This window comes from Euprymna scolopes, chromosome 26 (assembly GCF_053919585.1).
Source record: "Euprymna scolopes isolate OS-2025 chromosome 26, ASM5391958v1, whole genome shotgun sequence".
In the NCBI taxonomy this organism is placed as follows: Eukaryota; Metazoa; Mollusca; class Cephalopoda; order Sepiida; family Sepiolidae; genus Euprymna; species Euprymna scolopes.
This window is the reverse complement of record NC_136507.1, coordinates 89,626,224-89,643,829: the sequence shown is the minus strand read 5'-3', so window position 1 is coordinate 89,643,829 and position 17,606 is coordinate 89,626,224. Positions and strand designations below refer to the sequence as shown.

Below are 17,606 nucleotides of genomic sequence, written 5' to 3'. Positions count from 1 at the left end.
AACTACCATCTATGGCAACACATCAAAGGCCGTAAATGACCAAGTTCTCTGATTCTCTCTCCTCTGATCTTGAATACATGATACAATGGGGAAAGAGGTGGCTAGTTACTTTTAACGCATATAAAACCAAGCTTCTATCTTTACATTATCAACGCTCTGATCTCCATCTGGCATCAATTGAAATGAATGGCTTTCGTCTTGGGAAAGCTCCATGTTTTGACAAGCTTCTGGGTTTGACCTTTACTTACTGAAATGGAACTGAAATGGTACATCAAATCTATTGCCTAAGCCATTGGGAAAATGGTAGATCCTTTTACCGCTCCAGCAGATATCTCACTGTTGATGTAATTCTCTACCTATATAAGAGCCAGGTACATCCGAGGATGGAGTAATGTTGCCACATCTGGGCAGGAGCTGCTAGAAAGACCTTATCCTGCCTTGACAGAGTACAAAACAGACTTCATAGCCTAGCCTTCCCTGCAACCTCTTTCCCACAGAAGAGACGTTGCAAGCTTGCCTCTGGTTTATTGTTATTTTCATGGCTAGTGCTCGTCTGAGTTCCAATCTATACCGCCCCCCCCTTGCTAAACTTTCACGAAAAACACTCATCTAGCTGAAACTACAATCAATAATCTCCCTCACTCTTTATCTGTGCCTAAACCTAAATGTAGACTCCATGAACAAAGCTTCTTTCTTAGAACTGCATGCCTGTGGAACTCTCTTCAGTTTGCCTGCTTTCCAATTTGGTGGTCTTCAAGTCCAATGTAAACAAATTCTTAATGAACCGTCCCCTTAAGTAATCCAATTTACCAAATTTCTACTACTAAGGATCACGATATTATCCCATTGACTACTATACACGCATTAACCCTTATCCTCAAGTAGCCTCCAGGCCTTGATAAGTGGTGACTCCTATGTAAAAAAAAAAAAAAAAGAACATGACACTAGCAATAACACATCACATTCCTTGGACGTAAATTTTGCCTTAGGATGCAACCCCTGGATCTCTAGCACTAGGTTTGACTTTGACAAGATCCTAGAATCCAACATGGTGACCACTGACATACATAAATTATAATAATGTAACAGACACAGGGCCATCAAACCCCAAATCAGGGCAGTGCTAAGAGTAAAGTGTGTTAGGGTCTTTTTGCCAATTTTTCATGTCTAATTCAGATGTGCTTATTGAACGGTAATAAGACAAAAAATGTTGGATATTCAAAACTAACTTGGTGGACAAGTCCAGTATAGACCCATGTTTATTTGTACCAAATATTGCAATAAAGATTATAAATTTTATTAACAATTCCAAAGGTGCCATTTGCTGGGCAGGGTAGGAGTGAGGGTGTCACCTAGCATGTTTAGATTTTACTCTTTGATACACGTGTGCCCATATGATACTAAGGCTGCAAGTAAAATAATTGTGTGCAGGGGAGGGGGCATATTGTTAGATCAGCTGAAAAAAAAAAAATGGCTGAACATACCTCACCGTCTTTTTTTATACGAGTTTTTAGGTCATTTGCAGTCCACAGAAATTGTTGGATTTCATTAGAATCAAAATCTTTCAAAGTCGCAAAGTCTTTCCCTACAAAAGAGCTGAAAAAAAAGTGTTTAAAAAAAAAGAAAAAAATACAATTATTTTTTTTAAATGCAATTATCTTTTTTAAAAAAATGCAATTATTTAAATAAAAATGCAATTATTTAAACAAAAATGCAATTATTAAAAAAAACAAAAAAAAAACTTAAGATTTCAAGTGGCCCAAAATGAACACCAACCAAGAAACAAACAACACAGACTAATTTTAATTTTAAAAAAATTACTTATTAATTCAACCAGAAGTAAAAGTTTAAAAATGTGTTGTTACTGAAAAAAAAAGTGTCCATTCTGTCGGTGTTCATTTTGAGGTGCTGAAAACCCATATGATCCCTTTAAAAACACAAATCAGAGGAAGAACACAGATAATTCAAAATACAGAATAGAAATTTAAAAGAAAAATATAATACATTTTTTTTACATAATTTGTATTTCTATCACACATTATTATATCAGATTGAAACACTCCAAGAAGCATTTGTGGAATAATCTTTTACCCCCTTTCTTATACAGTATATACATAGTCCAAAGAAGTTTTCAGTATTTTATTTTTAAAAAACTAGCAGGGGTACCCGGCGTTGCTCGGATGTTTCGAGGTGTGTGCGGTTTTGAGTAAATCAAAACAAAAGAATAAAGTACCAGAAGTGTCTTCTTGAGACTGTTCATAATGTTCCCATTGTCGATTTGTTTTTCTGGTTGCAAAAAAAAAACAATCAACAACTTTTTATCGACATTGTTTCAGTGTTTATGAATATTGAAATAAAATACATTACTACACATTAATAATATGTCACTTTTAATCACTTTTATCGACATCTTAAAACTGTTCTTAGTCTTGTTAAATGACAACGTTAATGTTTATGAATATTGAAATAAAATACATTAGAGGAAGAACACAGATAATTCAAAATACTGAATAAAAATTTAAAAGAAAAATATAATACATTTTTTTTACATAATTTGTATTTCTATCACACATTATTATATCAGATTGAAACACTCCAAGAAGCATTTGTGGAATAATCTTTTACCCCCTTCCTTATACAGTATATACATAGTCCAAAGAAGTTTTCAGTATTTTATTTAAAAAAATATATATAATAAAAAAATATATGTTTTATTGTGTGATGAGTAGGGCTAGTACAACAGTACATTGTTTGAACTCTCGAGTGTGTATCCGTTGATATCTTATATGCTTTTATATAGAGTAATGTGGTTCTCGGTTGATTAACTGTCGGATATATACTCGAGAGTCAAAACAATAAGAATATTCTGTTGTCATAGCCCTAGTGATGAGATATCTCTGCAAGTGAGGATTGAGAAGAGCTCTCTAAATTTCTTCCATACAGAACAGATTCTGACAGTTGTAGCATCGCAACAATCAACTCTTACCAGACACACCACCAAAATAGCAAAAAACACATTAAAGAAATAAATAAAAATTTTAAGTACCTTTAGTATATCTCTCTACTTAGATATAAAATGTTGTGTGTGTGTGTGTCTCTCTCTCTCTTCCCTATGGACTCCAAAATAGATGAAGTGATTTTTCTGAAACTTACTTAAGTAATAGCAAAATAGCAAAAAACACATTAAAGAAATAAATAAAATCTTAAGCACCTTTTAGTATATCTCTCTACTTAGATATAAAAGGTTGTGTGGGTCTCTCTCTCCCCTATGGACTCCAAAATAGATGAAGTGTGTGTGTGTGTGTGTGTGTCTCTCTCTCCCCCCTATGGACTCCAAAATAGATGAAGTGATTTATCTGAAACTTCACACAAATGTACTTTATGTCCCTGGGAGTATTCTTAAAAAGATTTTGTATCAAAATACATTCGATAAGTATTGAAAATCGATAAAAAAAATTTAAAAAAACAATCAAAGAAGATACAGTCTGCTTTTGATCAAAGTCTTTTATACAGACTAACACCACAAGGGCGTTTGAAAAGTGTTATCACTGAACAAGCAGAAGGGTCCAGCATATAAAATCAAGAATAGGTCCTTTAAAATGAAGGTTTCTGCTTAGAGCACAACTGAACCATGATAATTGACTTTTGTATTTTAAACTATAATTCACTTTATTATATAAAAATAATTCTATAAAATCAACGGTAAGTTCTCTACGGTACAATATAGACTACACTGTATTGTGGAAGTAAATGGAGGGAGGTGTTATATTCGCATATCCCTCTATATTTACACAAAATCTTGCAACAATTCAACACCGACTAGGTTACATTCACAACTTTTTCAGCTTTAAATTGATATAACACATTTTTGGCGGTGCCTATAACACATGCATAAATACACCAAACAGACGATTCCCTACAATGCATAAGGACACAATAAACAAACACAATTAAAATCGCAAAATGTAAACTAATTATCAATTTGCCCTTTGTCTTCAACTACGTCCACACCACCATTATAGAAACAGTAGCTGTCGCAACAAAAGGTTAGTCGCCGAGAGTCACAGCAAATATACAACATGGGATAATTATCAGCTTCGTCGGATTCATTCCCACTCTCGCGCGCATCATCCTTACGAACTTTGAACACTTTGTTTATTTTTACTTTTTCGTTAAGTTTAATTTTTATAAATGAACGATTGAGAAATCAATCATTTAAAATTTAAATACATATTGTTTGTCTGGTTCCTTCTCGCCACCATACGCTTATTCATAATATAACAGAGGAATCTGAGCTTCCGTCCGGTACACCATAGTGGGTTCCTGAATAGAGCATACAATCAATAGATTTGATTGATGAATGGGCGATTTCATCAATTTTGATAACAATAAAAATATTGAAAGTATAGAACATTCATTGATCTTCATTCAATCCTAGGTAACATCGAGTCTCCCTGCTAATATATATATATATGAATAAATGATAAATGGTTATATTCCAAATTTCATAATGTTGACCATCTTACAACTTATTCCTTTAATTCAGTTGACATTTACATTTCTTGGCGTAATGTAAGCAAATAAGGTAATTGCAGCTTCTCTTCCAATTTTCGGATTTTTAATCATGCCAAAATGCATTTTATTTCCTTTTGGTGGATTGATTGTTGCTATTTCTTCTGATGACTTAAGTGCAAAATAGATTCATTGATTGATATAATAATTAAGTGAATGATTTTGTACTACGAAACAGATACTGTTAAAAAGTGCAAATATACACTGAATTAAAGGAATAAATTGTAAGATGGTCAACATCATGAAATTTGGAATATAGACTTTTGTCATTCATTCATTATATGCTCTGTAATTACATTGAGCTTCTTAAATAAGGATTGGTATGTATTATAAGTAAATATAAGTGAATAAAAAATATTTCCATATATATATATATATATATATACTCGGGTTTTTTTATATTCAAAAGTAATGGACTAATGAATTCAACGAGGTTGTTAGATAGTGCTCAATAAAAAGAGCTGATAATACTTGTTTATTGTTATATAAACATGCTCACATCCCGCTGCTACAAATAGCCACTTGTTTCAATCAAACAACAGATATCATCAGGCAGCGACTTGACTATTCAAAAGTTCAATGAATAATCTTAATAATAATAATTTTGATTGAAACAAGTGGCTATTTGTAGCAGCGGGATGTGAGCATGTTTATATAACAATAAACAAGTAATATATATATATATATATATATTACAATAGAAAAATGCAAGCATAAAAAGTAATATGGTTAAGCTTAAACATGAAGAAGTAAAGGACTAGTTGTTTAAACTGGAAAAGAAAAGGAAAAAATATTCTAGTAAAAATATAATAAATTTCTAACTTAAAATATTGCAGCATTAAGAATTGATTATATAATGTTAAACTGAATTTTTTTTTTAATTTTAATGCTGCAATATTTTAAATTATAAATTTAGAATATTTTTTACTAGAATATCTTGTCCTTTTCTTTTTCAGTTTTAACAACTAGTCCTTTACTTTTCCATGTTTAAGCTTAAGCATATTACTTTTCATACTCGCATTTTCTATCGTAATCCATGATCATTCCAGGTTTCCGGTAAATTCACTTGTTCTTTGTTTGATTTCAGTCTTATTTTTTTGCCCCCATAAACATAACATACACATATGTAATAACAATGTCCGGCACTCGTCTGCTTTCAATAAAATCCTCCCAATTATCTCCCTTTCATGCTTTCATTCTGTCTCACTTGTTACGTCTCTTTTTGCGACAGCAGTGAATTAGTAGCAATACTAGTCGCTTCAGCGATGTGGCTGCTATGGATTGGTTGGTTGGTTGTTTTTGTTTTACGGCATATCAACCTTTTTCAGGTTATTTAATGCCCAATCTAGTTATTTTGAGGAACGATTTTTAATAGAGTATATATTTTTTTTTTGTAAGTCAGATTCTATTTAACCCATAGTTGGGACCCTAACAGGTACTACCACTCCGGGTCAGAGTGGACCTGGGAGCAATGGCAATTAAAGGGTGGCTCCACACTCCCCAAGGCCTTCAAGGTGGGGCCTCACCATCGGATATAGTTTTAGGTCATATCCAGGCAGGACCGGCTGCTATGGAAACCAGTCATAAAAAACGTTGCTCACCTCCTTACATTTTTTTACGATTTTGAACACCAAAAAATTCATCATAACTTTTGTTTTACTGAACGAAAATTGAAAATATTTTTTTCACAATATAGCTGAGAAGGTGATCTATAAAGTGCAATAATTGTTTGAAATTTGGTCGAAAAAGTGAGTGCGCGGTGAAGCTTTAAAGAAGTTCTAAATGACTAAAACTGTCACTCAACCATGTTCTAACACCGCCATGTTTGAATGATATACTTATCTTTCCATCCATGTAATTATTATGTAAGTTATGCCATGTTAAATAACATATCAACTGTCTTAATTATATCAGTACTCAATGCCAGTTTTACTCTATTTACGTATCTCATTTACATACCACACTACAATAAATTCCTAAAAGTTAGCAGGACCCGTAGAAATTCCACAGAATGAGGAACAAATCAATAAATGTTTTGATAAAGCTGACATTTTTCTGGATAGCACAAAAAAATTAGGTTTTTTTTTTTTTGACAGAAAAGTCAATAACATGCAGCAAATAGGAGTTTATTAATATTTCTATAAAAAATCTATCCATTAGATTTTAAATATAGAACTAATCGAAATGACATACATTTATAAGTACTAATAAATACTCCGAGAGTAATATTGTGCTACATAGTTCAATACAAGTAATAAAATTACAGTGTAAGTGTTGCAATATTTTTTATATAATAATAAGGGGATGATTAAAGAAAATTGGAAGGTTCTACTTAAAGACACTGGCGATAGGAACTGGACAACTAAATGGAGCAACTTGTAACCAATGAGGAACCAGAATTGCTCCATAAAAATATTGGATCTTTTAGAATTCCCACATTTTAAAATTTTGCAGACAAAGAGCAAAGATCTTTCTCGTGTGGACACAAAAAATATTTTTGTGTTCACACGAGAAAGATCTTTGCTCTTTGTCAGCAAAATTTTAAAATTCAGATCAGTTGCTCACTGAAAACTTTTTCATCTCCAGATTAGCTACCAATCGGAGACTCTTCTGAAATTAACAACAGCTTTCAATTCAAAAGTAAGAAACAATGTTTAATTTACTCCGTCAGTCCTCCCCCCCCCCCGCAGACACTTTTTTTTGTTTTGCTGTTTCTTTTGAAATCTGTCATGAGTATAGTGAGACAACAATGTCAAGACAGGTAACAATGGTTGAGATTGCCTAACATTGAACACACATACACACTATATATGATGATTGCAACGTCTTGTCAGACGAGTGCCACTCCATGAGCCTAAAAATGCCTTTTTTTTTTTATTATTTTTTAGTCCTACCGGTGAATTCACACACTCAAGCTGGCATGACACTGAAGTCTGTCATTGAGATCAATTATTACATGCTTCCAGCATTTCAAGCCTCCACACGTCATTACTTTTCCATCGCCACAGGACCATTTTAATAGACAAATGCCTGAGGGAGTATCTATACACAGATGATGTTACAGTCTTAGCTTTGTACGACAGCTAAATCTCTCTTTCGGTTCAAAATGTTGAGATCGAGCAACAAGCAAGAGCAAGACAGCCAGCAACAACTGCAGACCAGCTTAATGCGGGTACTGGTCTCCCGCTTTATGGTTTTTTTAAATCAGAGATTTTCTTCTCCTAGAAAGGTTGCCTTCACCACGGCTTACGGGAGCCCTCTCCACCCCAACACACACATACATACATGGTGCTAGTTGGCCGTTGACCCCGAAAAAGGGTTCATTCGCCCTTTGAAAGGTCTTGTTTTTAATCCTTCAGGGAGACTAGCCGCCCTCCTCACCAAACAAGTCTGGTGGGGGAACCAGTTTAGTCGCTGGTGACCCGACCATGAGGCAGGTAGTACTAGATTACATGGTACCAGTAGCATATGACGTGATCTGACACACACATATATATATATATATATATATATATATACACACAGCATCTTTTCATTCAAAAAGTTTGATAAAATCAATGCAATAAATGCTAGTGCAACGCATTTGCACAATCTCCTGAAGCTAGAAATCTTATTTTTCTAAGAATGCAAATATTTTATTTTCTTGCAATTAAAATAAAAAGTGGGGAGGGAGGGGCATGTGCAAAAGATGAGTTCTGGGCAACGCCGGGTGGATACGGTTACAACTCGTATTTGTTTCAAAACTTTAACTTATTCCTAAAGAAAGATTTAAAAATCTAAAAAAAAAAAAAAAAAAATTATAGAAGTAAAAAAACGTTTTTTTTTTTTTTTTTACAAAGGAGTCACCACTTATCAAGGCTCAGAGGCCACCCGAGGATAAGGGTTTAATGAGTACGGTAGTCAATGGGATATTATCATAGTAATCGTTAGTAGTGAAAATTTGGTAAATCGGATTACTTAAGAGGATGGCCTATCAAAAACTTGTTTACATTGGACTTTAAGATGACCATATTGTAGTCAGCTGGAAAGCAGGCAAACAGAACAGTGTTCCACAGGCGTGCAGTTCTAAGAAAGAAGCTTTTTTTATTATTAATGAAAAAAAAAAAAATGATAAAGTTTATAAAAGTTTTGTTTTTCTAAGAAAAATTATATCCGCAATTATTATGTAAGTGCTTGCTGTGTAAATAGCATATCAACTCTATCGTGATTACATCAGCACTCAATCTCCAAGCTTTGCTCTATTTATTTAGGCATCTCATTTACATACTATGCTACGACAAATTCTTAAAAATTAAAGCCAAAAGAAAACCGTGACAAAATTCCGACAACACTTTTAGTATATAATTAAAGCAATAATTTAGAAACGAATAAATGTGAAAGTCAGTGAACCAGCTAACGTTAAAGAATACAAACATAGATGAAAAACATTTGAAAGCAAATAGAGCAAAACTTGTGCATTTCTCTAAAAGAATTATTTAAAAAAAAAAAAAAAAAAAAATGGCGGAAACAATCCCATCTATATAACTAGCAGGATTACTGGGCATTGCCAGGGGGGCAAAAATGCGGCAAAACTTTCATACCTTTCCCTTACCTCCCCCTTCCCCACCCCTCTCTTTCTTCATTGCTTAGCCTATTCCTCTCTCTGGATACACACACAACTCAGTTTGGTGTAAACAAGCAATAAAAATCAGAGTTCCTTTCCTTGTGTAAGTGCCTGGAAAACAGACTACATGATAACATTAAAAGCTGTGTGTACATTTTGATAGCTTGAAATCATATAAATTGCCATTTGACTGTGAAAGAATCAATCTTTTTTATATTATTTTAGATAACCAGCATCTAATTAAAAATATACAAACTTTGTGGATGTCTGTTGTGTAATTTTCAAGTTTTAGCTATACATATAAAAATAGACATTTACCCCTTTATATCTATCCTCTACTTCTATCTATCTATATATCTATTAGATAAAAGGAACTTTGTGTGTGTGAGTTCGTTTCCTATGTACTCTGAAATGGCTGGATTGATTTTTCTTTAATTTCACATGAAGGTACTTGATGTGTTTGGGAGTGTTCTCACATAGGTTTTGTATCAGAATGCGTCAGATTAATATCGAAAATCGATAATCAAAAAAAATATCCGATTAAAGAAGGAAGTCTGATGTTGACCAAAGTTAACACTTTTATACAACCTAACATTATCAGTGCATTTGAGAAGTTTTATCACCACACAAGCAGAAAGGCCCGGCCTATAAAATCAGCTGTAGGTTCTTTTATAAGGTAAGGGCTCATTCGAAATGAATGTTTCTTTTTAGAGCACAATTGAAATATAATATTTGATTTTTGTATATCATCAAAAGTTAGTTCTTTGATAAGACAGAGGCGAGTTCGAAATGAATGTTTCTTTTTAGAGCACAATTGAAATATAATATTTGATTTTTGTATATCATTAAAAGTTAGTTCTTTGATAAGACAGAGGCGAGTTCGAAATGAATGTTTCTGCCTAGAGCACAATTAAACCATGATACTTGACTTTTGCATTTTAAACTTGAAGTGAAGTCATTATTGACAGATAATTTTAGAAAATCAAGTGTAGATTCTCTACAGTGTAAATAGGAAAATGACAAAAGTAAGGCGAACAAACATTCTCCCATCCAGACTGATCTATTATAGCGCCCTATAAAAAAAAAAGGATCAATTATACTTGATCCCAGAATGAACGGCAAGCAAAAACTTTTTTTGTCTTTACACCAGTTTCCTTTAATTCCAACTAAATTACAGAGTGGAACGATAAAACTGTCGCCCTAGAAAGGACAACATGATTCCATTTCCGTTTGATGAAAACCGATTTTCTTTTTTATTGCAGACCATCTACTAGTTGGTCAGTTGTGTACAAATCCCAAGAACAATGGAAGCCTTCTATCATGTCTGAAAGTGACACAATATTCAACGAGCGAGATCGGAGATGCACTGCTGTACTACTCTCTACCAATCCATGTATAACAACAGGACCATTGCCAGCACCCTCAAAATGAAAATCCGGATGGTTTAACACTTGAGGGCCCAGCTACATGCATCGAACGACTCATGGTAATGGTCTTTGGTGTGGTTTCAATTGAGGGCCACATCATGCCACCTCACATCTTCAAAGTCAGCTTGAAAGTCAATACCAAAGTCTACCAAGATATGCTGAAGAGTGTGGTGATCCCCTGGTATAATCAAGTGGCCGCTGGCAGACCCTGGGTGTGGCAGCAGGACTCGGCGCTGGCCCACAAGTCCAAAGAGACCCAGGCTTGGCTTCAGAAAGAATTTTATGATTTTGTAACTTACTCTCAATGCCCCCCCCCTCGTCCTCAACCTGCTGGACTACTCTGTTTGGTCATATGTCAAGAACATCACCAACATGACCTCCCACAATACCAAAGAAAGCCTAATCACTGGCATCCGCCGAGCTCCTGTTAGCACTTGTGGAGAAGGTATGCTCCCAGTTCCAGATCCATATCAGGGCGGTGATTGAGGCTGAAGCCGGCTACATGCGATATTCATTTTCAGGATACCTGAAAACCCATATATATCGTCAAATTGCAATGAAAAGATAAAATAATTAACAAATAAACTTCCATATTTTTTTTAAATATTAATAAAGACAACGCAAATATTTGAGAGCTAAACTTTTTAATCTATATATCTATTACAATCGAAAAATACAAGCATGAAAAGTAATATGGTTAAGCTTAAACATGGAAAAGTAAAGGGCTGGTTGTTAAAACTGGAAAAGAAAAGGAAAAAATATTCTAGCAAAAAATATAAATTTATAACTTAAAATATTGCTGCATTAAGAATTGATTATATAATTTTATAAATTCTTTTCCAGTTTTAACAAGTAGTCCTTTACTTTTTCATGTTTAAGCTTAACCATATTACTTTTCACGCTCGCATTTTTCTATTGTAATCCATGATTTTTCCAGGTTTCCAGTAAATTTACTTGTTCTTTGCTTAATTTCAGTCTTATTTTTTTGCCCCCCTCCATAAACATAACATATACACATATGTAATAACAATGTACGGCACTCGTCTGCTTTAAATAACCCCCCAACCACCACCAATTATCTCCCATTCATGCTTTCATTCTCTGTTTCACTTGTTACTTCTCTTTTTGCACCAGCAGTGAATTAGTAGCAACAGTAGTCGCTGAAGCAACGTGGTTGCTATGGAAACCAGTCATAAAAAACGTCACTCACCTCCTTACATTTTTTTTACAATTTTGAACACCAGAAAATTCATAACTTTTGTTTTACTGAACAAAAATTCAAAATTATTTTTTCACAATATAGCTGAGAAGGTGATCTATAAACTGTAATAATTGTTTGAAATTTGGTCGAAAAAATGAGTGAGCGGTAAAGCTTCAAATCAGTTCTAAATGACTAAAGCTGCCACTTAAACATATGTTCAAACACAGTAGTGTTGAATGATAAAAATGCAAATTGTGTGTCTGTGTGTGCACATTTCCATGCCAAACTAAAGATTTGACATAAGGGGTATTGTTGTTTGGGAAAATCTTTTTAATCAGTTTTCAGCCAGAAATTTGGCTATCAAGGGGTCAAAGTTCAACGATTTGACCTTTGAAAACTCTACCAAACTCCTCTGCCAATTTTGGGTCTAAACACTTGAAATTTTAGATGTAGGTTACTTGGACATAGATCAAACTTTTTAATTTGATTTGAGCCCGAAACAATAAATGTTAAGGGGTCAAAGTTTTAAAAATATTTTACCTCTGCGGTCTCTATCAAATTACTCCGCCAATTTTGTGTCTAAACATTTGAAATTTTACATAAATGGTAGTCAGACATAGGGCAAGGTTTTTAATCGATTTTTGGCCAAAACATTTGGCTACCCAGGGGTTGAAGTTTAAAAGATTTGACCTTTGCAGGCTCTAGCAAACTATTCAGCCAAATTTGGGTCTAAACATTTGAAATTTTACATAAAGGGTATTTAGACATACAGCAAGCTTTTTAATCAGTTTTCGGCGAAAAATTGGCTGCCAAGAGGTCAAAGTTGAAAGAGTTGACCTTTGAGACTCTACCAAACTCCTGTCAATTTTGCGTCTAAACACTTGAAATTTTTTATGTAAGTTACCTGGACAGGAGTCAAACCTTTTGATATATATATATATATACATATGCACATAACGTTATGAACAGTGCATAGGGCCTGAGCAAAGCCGGACTGAACTACTAGTATATAAATATATATGAAATGCGTCGGTTTAAAACCTAAATCTACACAAGAACACAAAAAATAACAATAATGACGTGACAAAAATATATAATTTACGCATACACGCTTTGTTTTTTTTTGTTTTTTTTTTTTGGCTTTTTGTTTGTGAAAATTTGGCTACAATTATCAATTTTGCCTTTTTCGGCCTTTTTCCTGAAAGATTCGGCTTCAAATATTTCTTATAGTCTGTCAAACCCAATTAGAGTCAGCTTTTGGACACGTTTACTTATTCTCCTTTAAAATGACAACTCTTCTAGTTTTTCGGGTACGCTGAAAACGAATATCGCATTTAAATTTTCCGAAAAATAGTAGTTTTCTGGATATTAATATAAGGAATTACAATGTAATTCCTTATATTAATTACGATTACATTGTTTAATATCCGGAAAACTACTTATTTGCGGAAAATTTAAATGCGATATTCGTTTTTAGCATACCGTAAAACCTCACCAAGTCGTCATTTTAAAGGAAAATTTTGAATTAGAAACCAAGTAAAAACTTACTAAAAGTATGTACACTTTGTACCTATACTGGGTGTAAAGGTTCGTATATCGTATTGCTATATTTAGATGCTGGCGAACGTGTCCGTGTATTAATCGACAACACGGAGTTTCAGTTTCACATTTAATTTTAGTTGGGATCTTAAAAAAAAAAAAAATTAAAAAAAAAATAATGTGCAATTCGGAATCCTGATTCATTGTTTTACGGGAAGTAACAAAGAATTCAAAGAAAAATGATCCCCTCCAAATACTTCATTTAATGTAATGAACATTAATTAAAAAAAAAAAAAAAATTTTTAAATGTAAAATGCGACGATAATGTAATTTTTTTTTAAAATTCGAGTAACTGTAAGAAAATTTGATTTTTTTTTTTTTAACTCCTTCGGTAAAATAGAGTTACCTCCTTTAGAACAAGGAGTTAAGATTCTGAATTGAAAAAAAAGTGCGTTGTTGCTCTCCACGCAACATTAATGTATTTATTTGCTTCCCCACCAAAGCAAATTAGGCACAAGGCCGTTTTTAATGTGGGGTAAAAACCAGCTCCAGCTCCCCTGGTTACCAAAAAAAATAATTGTCCCCGTATAGAGGGTTTCCCCTCCATTGACTGGTATAAATTATCTTAAATGCAGCAGCAGCACTAGTGCAGCAAGCACTGCAGGCAGCACCTGCAGAACAGATACTACACTTTGATCCCGGCCCGAAGGCCAAGAACAACAGAAAAAAGGCAAGCCTGTTTTCACGCAACATTAACACGCGCACAAACTTGGTATTTATGCAGAATACGGACCGTGCTGAAATAACATTAAAAATAATAAAATAGCACGGTCCGTATTCAGCATAAGTACCAATAATTTGTTCGCTACTAAACCAGTTGGATCTAACCCGGTGTTGGTCCGGGATCTTTTACTTTCTTTTTTGCTTCGCAACCCGCTTGATAAATAAATAATTTTTTTTTTTAAATAGCATGGTCCGTAAACTGGACGAGCAACTAATTTAGATACTTATGCTACCATGTATTTTTTAAAATAGTATTTTTAAGTTAAATTCAATCTTTACGATATATTTGTTTATTAAATTGATAGGTGAAAATACAGAATAGTTACAAAAAAACACGCTCCCCTCATAACGTTAAGAATAGGGTTCTACATAATAATAATAATAACATCATTATTTCAGCGCGGTAGCATAGATGCGCAACAAACATTGCATTTTTTATGTTGCAATTAATATTTTTTAATAAGTTCAAGTTTTATTTTATTTCTTAATGCCCGATTTTTAGGAGTTTTAAAACTTTTTAGTAGTTGTGCAGAATACGTACCGTGCTAAAATAATTACGTTTTAGAAACCTATTCTTGACATGGGGAGGACAGCTTTATTTATTTTTATTTTATTAACTATTTTGTGCTTTCACATTTATTTAATAAATAAAAGACAACGTAAAATTCAATTTAATTTGAAAATACTATCTTAAAAACATAGCATGGTCCGGATTTTTTTATACATATACAAACAGACGAAACGGATTTTGCTCAATTTGTCAAAAAATGAAACGAAGACACAAAAAGCCATATTACGTTGTTCTAATATGATTATTTTAAAATAACTCACCTGTAGTCTTTTTGTGCAAGCTTGGTAGTAGTTAAACCACAGAACTGGGCTAATCTGGGCCGAACAAGGCGAGTTAACATCATTTTCGGTTTAATAGTACGTTTGTCTTTCACGTTACCGCGCCGATGCACGTGTCGTTATGAAGCAAAACAATTTTTTCCCATCCGAATATCATGGATTATCTCCCCTGGAACAGAACAAAATTAAGTTTCTTACGGCGTGAGCCTACGACGACCATATGTTACATAAGGTCATTTAATGTGGGTAAAACCAGTATTTATTTACTTCCCACAGCAACAAAATGTGGCACAAGGCCTGAAAGCAGATGGTATGTCATTAGAAAGGTTCAACAAAAGGCAAAGAAAAGGAGAAAAACAGGGTGTATTTTATTTTTTTCACAAAAAGATGCCTACGTACGTACGCGCATGCACACACACACACACACACACACACACAACTGCCGACTATCAACGCGATGGTGGTAGGTTCAATCCCCGGCTAGAGAAAGGTGCTAGTCTAGCCGCGCTTATGAATTGTGATGCAACGAAACGGTACCGTATGTGGATGACTACACACATATATTAGTGACCTAGCCACAGGAGAAACAACCAACCAAAAAAAAATAAATAAATAAAAAATAAAAAAAAGCAAAATTCATCCCAAAGCACCAAAACTAAAGCTGACTTGTCATGACACTTTATATACAAATGTAGGCAAATTTGGGCATACCTTATTGGTTTGAAAATATAGTTTCTTTTTTACCAATTGTCATAAAATTTTAACCATAGAATAGTATTATAACTTTCAAAAAGCCTGCAAAGTTTCATGTAGTCCCGTCCCATTGAACCAGAAATATTAGCATTTCAATATTCAATTTTGCTATGAGTATTGATTTTATATAAATTTGTAGTGAACTACTACTATGATGCTGCTACGGTATTCTCCCCTTATTTCTCTTTTTCTCCTTACTCTTCTACTTTTCCCTTCCTTTCTTCTCTCACCGTCACTAGAGGTTTCAGCCAATCGGAATAGAGGATTGTCCTGGAGGGAGATACAAAGAAGAAATCTGTCTCAGACATGCGGAAACGATAGAAGCATCAACACGTGACGGACCAGTTTCCCTGGGTAAAGACTTTTATCAAAGAAATGTACCATCCTCTTTGTACACTATATGTTGGAAACCTTTATAAAACATCATCAATCCTAAAGTCTCGTCGCACTTAATTATAACCCGATGTTTTCTTTTCCACAATAGTCCTCTTTCAGCACTCTTGTTCTCTCTCTAATGTCGGAGGTGCCCCAAAAGGGGGACCGACCGAAATGGTGAGCCTTTTTCAAATGTTGTTTAAAGCTATGGCAACCGCCATAGATATACCACCTTTTTTGGCAATTTTATAAGTACCAAATCTCAGCGACTATTGATCAGAATTTAACAAATGAAGACTTGTTGGAACGCTAATGACCTGAATTGTGTAGTGGGCTCTGTAAAATTTGCCCTTAAGGGGATCATCCATCATTCAGAGCTTATGCTTGGTACTTTTTACAGCCATAAAATGTTTCGGTAAAGGTGCAGTATTCTTCAAGCCTCAAAAAATCCTTTAAAATGACCACTATCATAGGTTTTTCAAGGGTGTTGGAAACGAAAATAACATTTAAAATTCCAGGAAACAAGTAGTTTCCACGATATGAAGAAATTATAATTTTAAAAAATGGAGGATCACTTTTCTATATTAATTTTTTTTTAATAGTGGTAATTTTAAAAGATTTTTGGAAGGTGGAAAGATACTGCACCTTTACCAATGTTTCAATCAGAGCCATTTGTTTTCCTAGTTTTGTATATGAATTACAAAATATCTGATACTTCCCCCAAAACCTCTGGCCTTGATGGTGGAGAGACTAAAACTTGCTGCTATGGTTTCAAAAGATCTGAAATAACAGCAAGGGAAAACTTGATTCCAAATATTTCTCATGTTATATCTCGCCTCACGGAAAAATACTGGCTGGTCATAAATAACTTATTAGTATAGTGATCTGCACCCACTAGACACTGGCTGGCGTCAAATAACTTATTAGTATTGTGATCTTTACTTACCAGACACTGGTTGGCAATAAGTAACTTTGTATCATGATATGCACCGACCAGACACTGGCTTGCGATAACTAACTTATTAGTATTTGGATCTGCACCCACCAGACACTGGCTGACAATAAATAACATATTAGTGTTGTGACCTGCGCCCACCATACACTGGCTGTCGATAAATAACATATTAGTATTGTGATGTGCACTCAGCAGACACTGGCTGGCAATAACTAACGTTTTTAATATTATGATCTGCACCCACCATATACTGGCTGTGGATAAATAACTTATTAGCATTTTGAACAGGGAGATGAAAGAGAAAGTCAAAAAGGAGTATCTTAGAAGAGTGAAACTTATTGCGATGTCAAAGTTGTATGGAGGCAATCTGATTAAGGTAATGAATGTGCGGGCTGTCAGTGTTTTGAGGTATAGTGTGGGAATTTTTAATGAGTATATATATGTGTGTGTCTTGTATGAGCTGTGAAACAGCAAAACTACTGTAAGTGGATGACTATAATGCTCCCTATCTTAGGTTGAGCATTTGGTTTGGTTTGGTTTGGTTTGGTT

At 34.0% G+C, this 17,606-nt stretch overlaps 1 protein-coding gene across 2 annotated transcripts in view; it reads right to left on the bottom strand.

Moving 5' to 3' along the window:
- LOC145248256 (ornithine transcarbamylase, mitochondrial-like) overlaps positions 1-15,412 on the bottom strand; it is a 54,450-nt gene extending 39,038 nt beyond the window's left edge. The window contains exons 1-2 of one of the 2 annotated variants that reach the window (XR_013863349.1): positions 14,957-15,146; positions 1,485-1,596 (exon numbers count right to left, since the gene is read on the bottom strand). Coding sequence is in view for 1 of the 2 variants with exons in the window: in XM_080110131.1 (XP_079966257.1) it covers positions 1,485-1,596; positions 14,957-15,039 (195 nt within the window). In the remaining variant the exon portion in view is untranslated. Of the gene's footprint in view, positions 1-1,484; positions 1,597-14,956 lie in introns of both variants that reach the window. The other variant, XM_080110131.1, reaches the window with a different exon arrangement.
- Between the last annotated feature and the right edge of the window lie 2,194 nt (positions 15,413-17,606).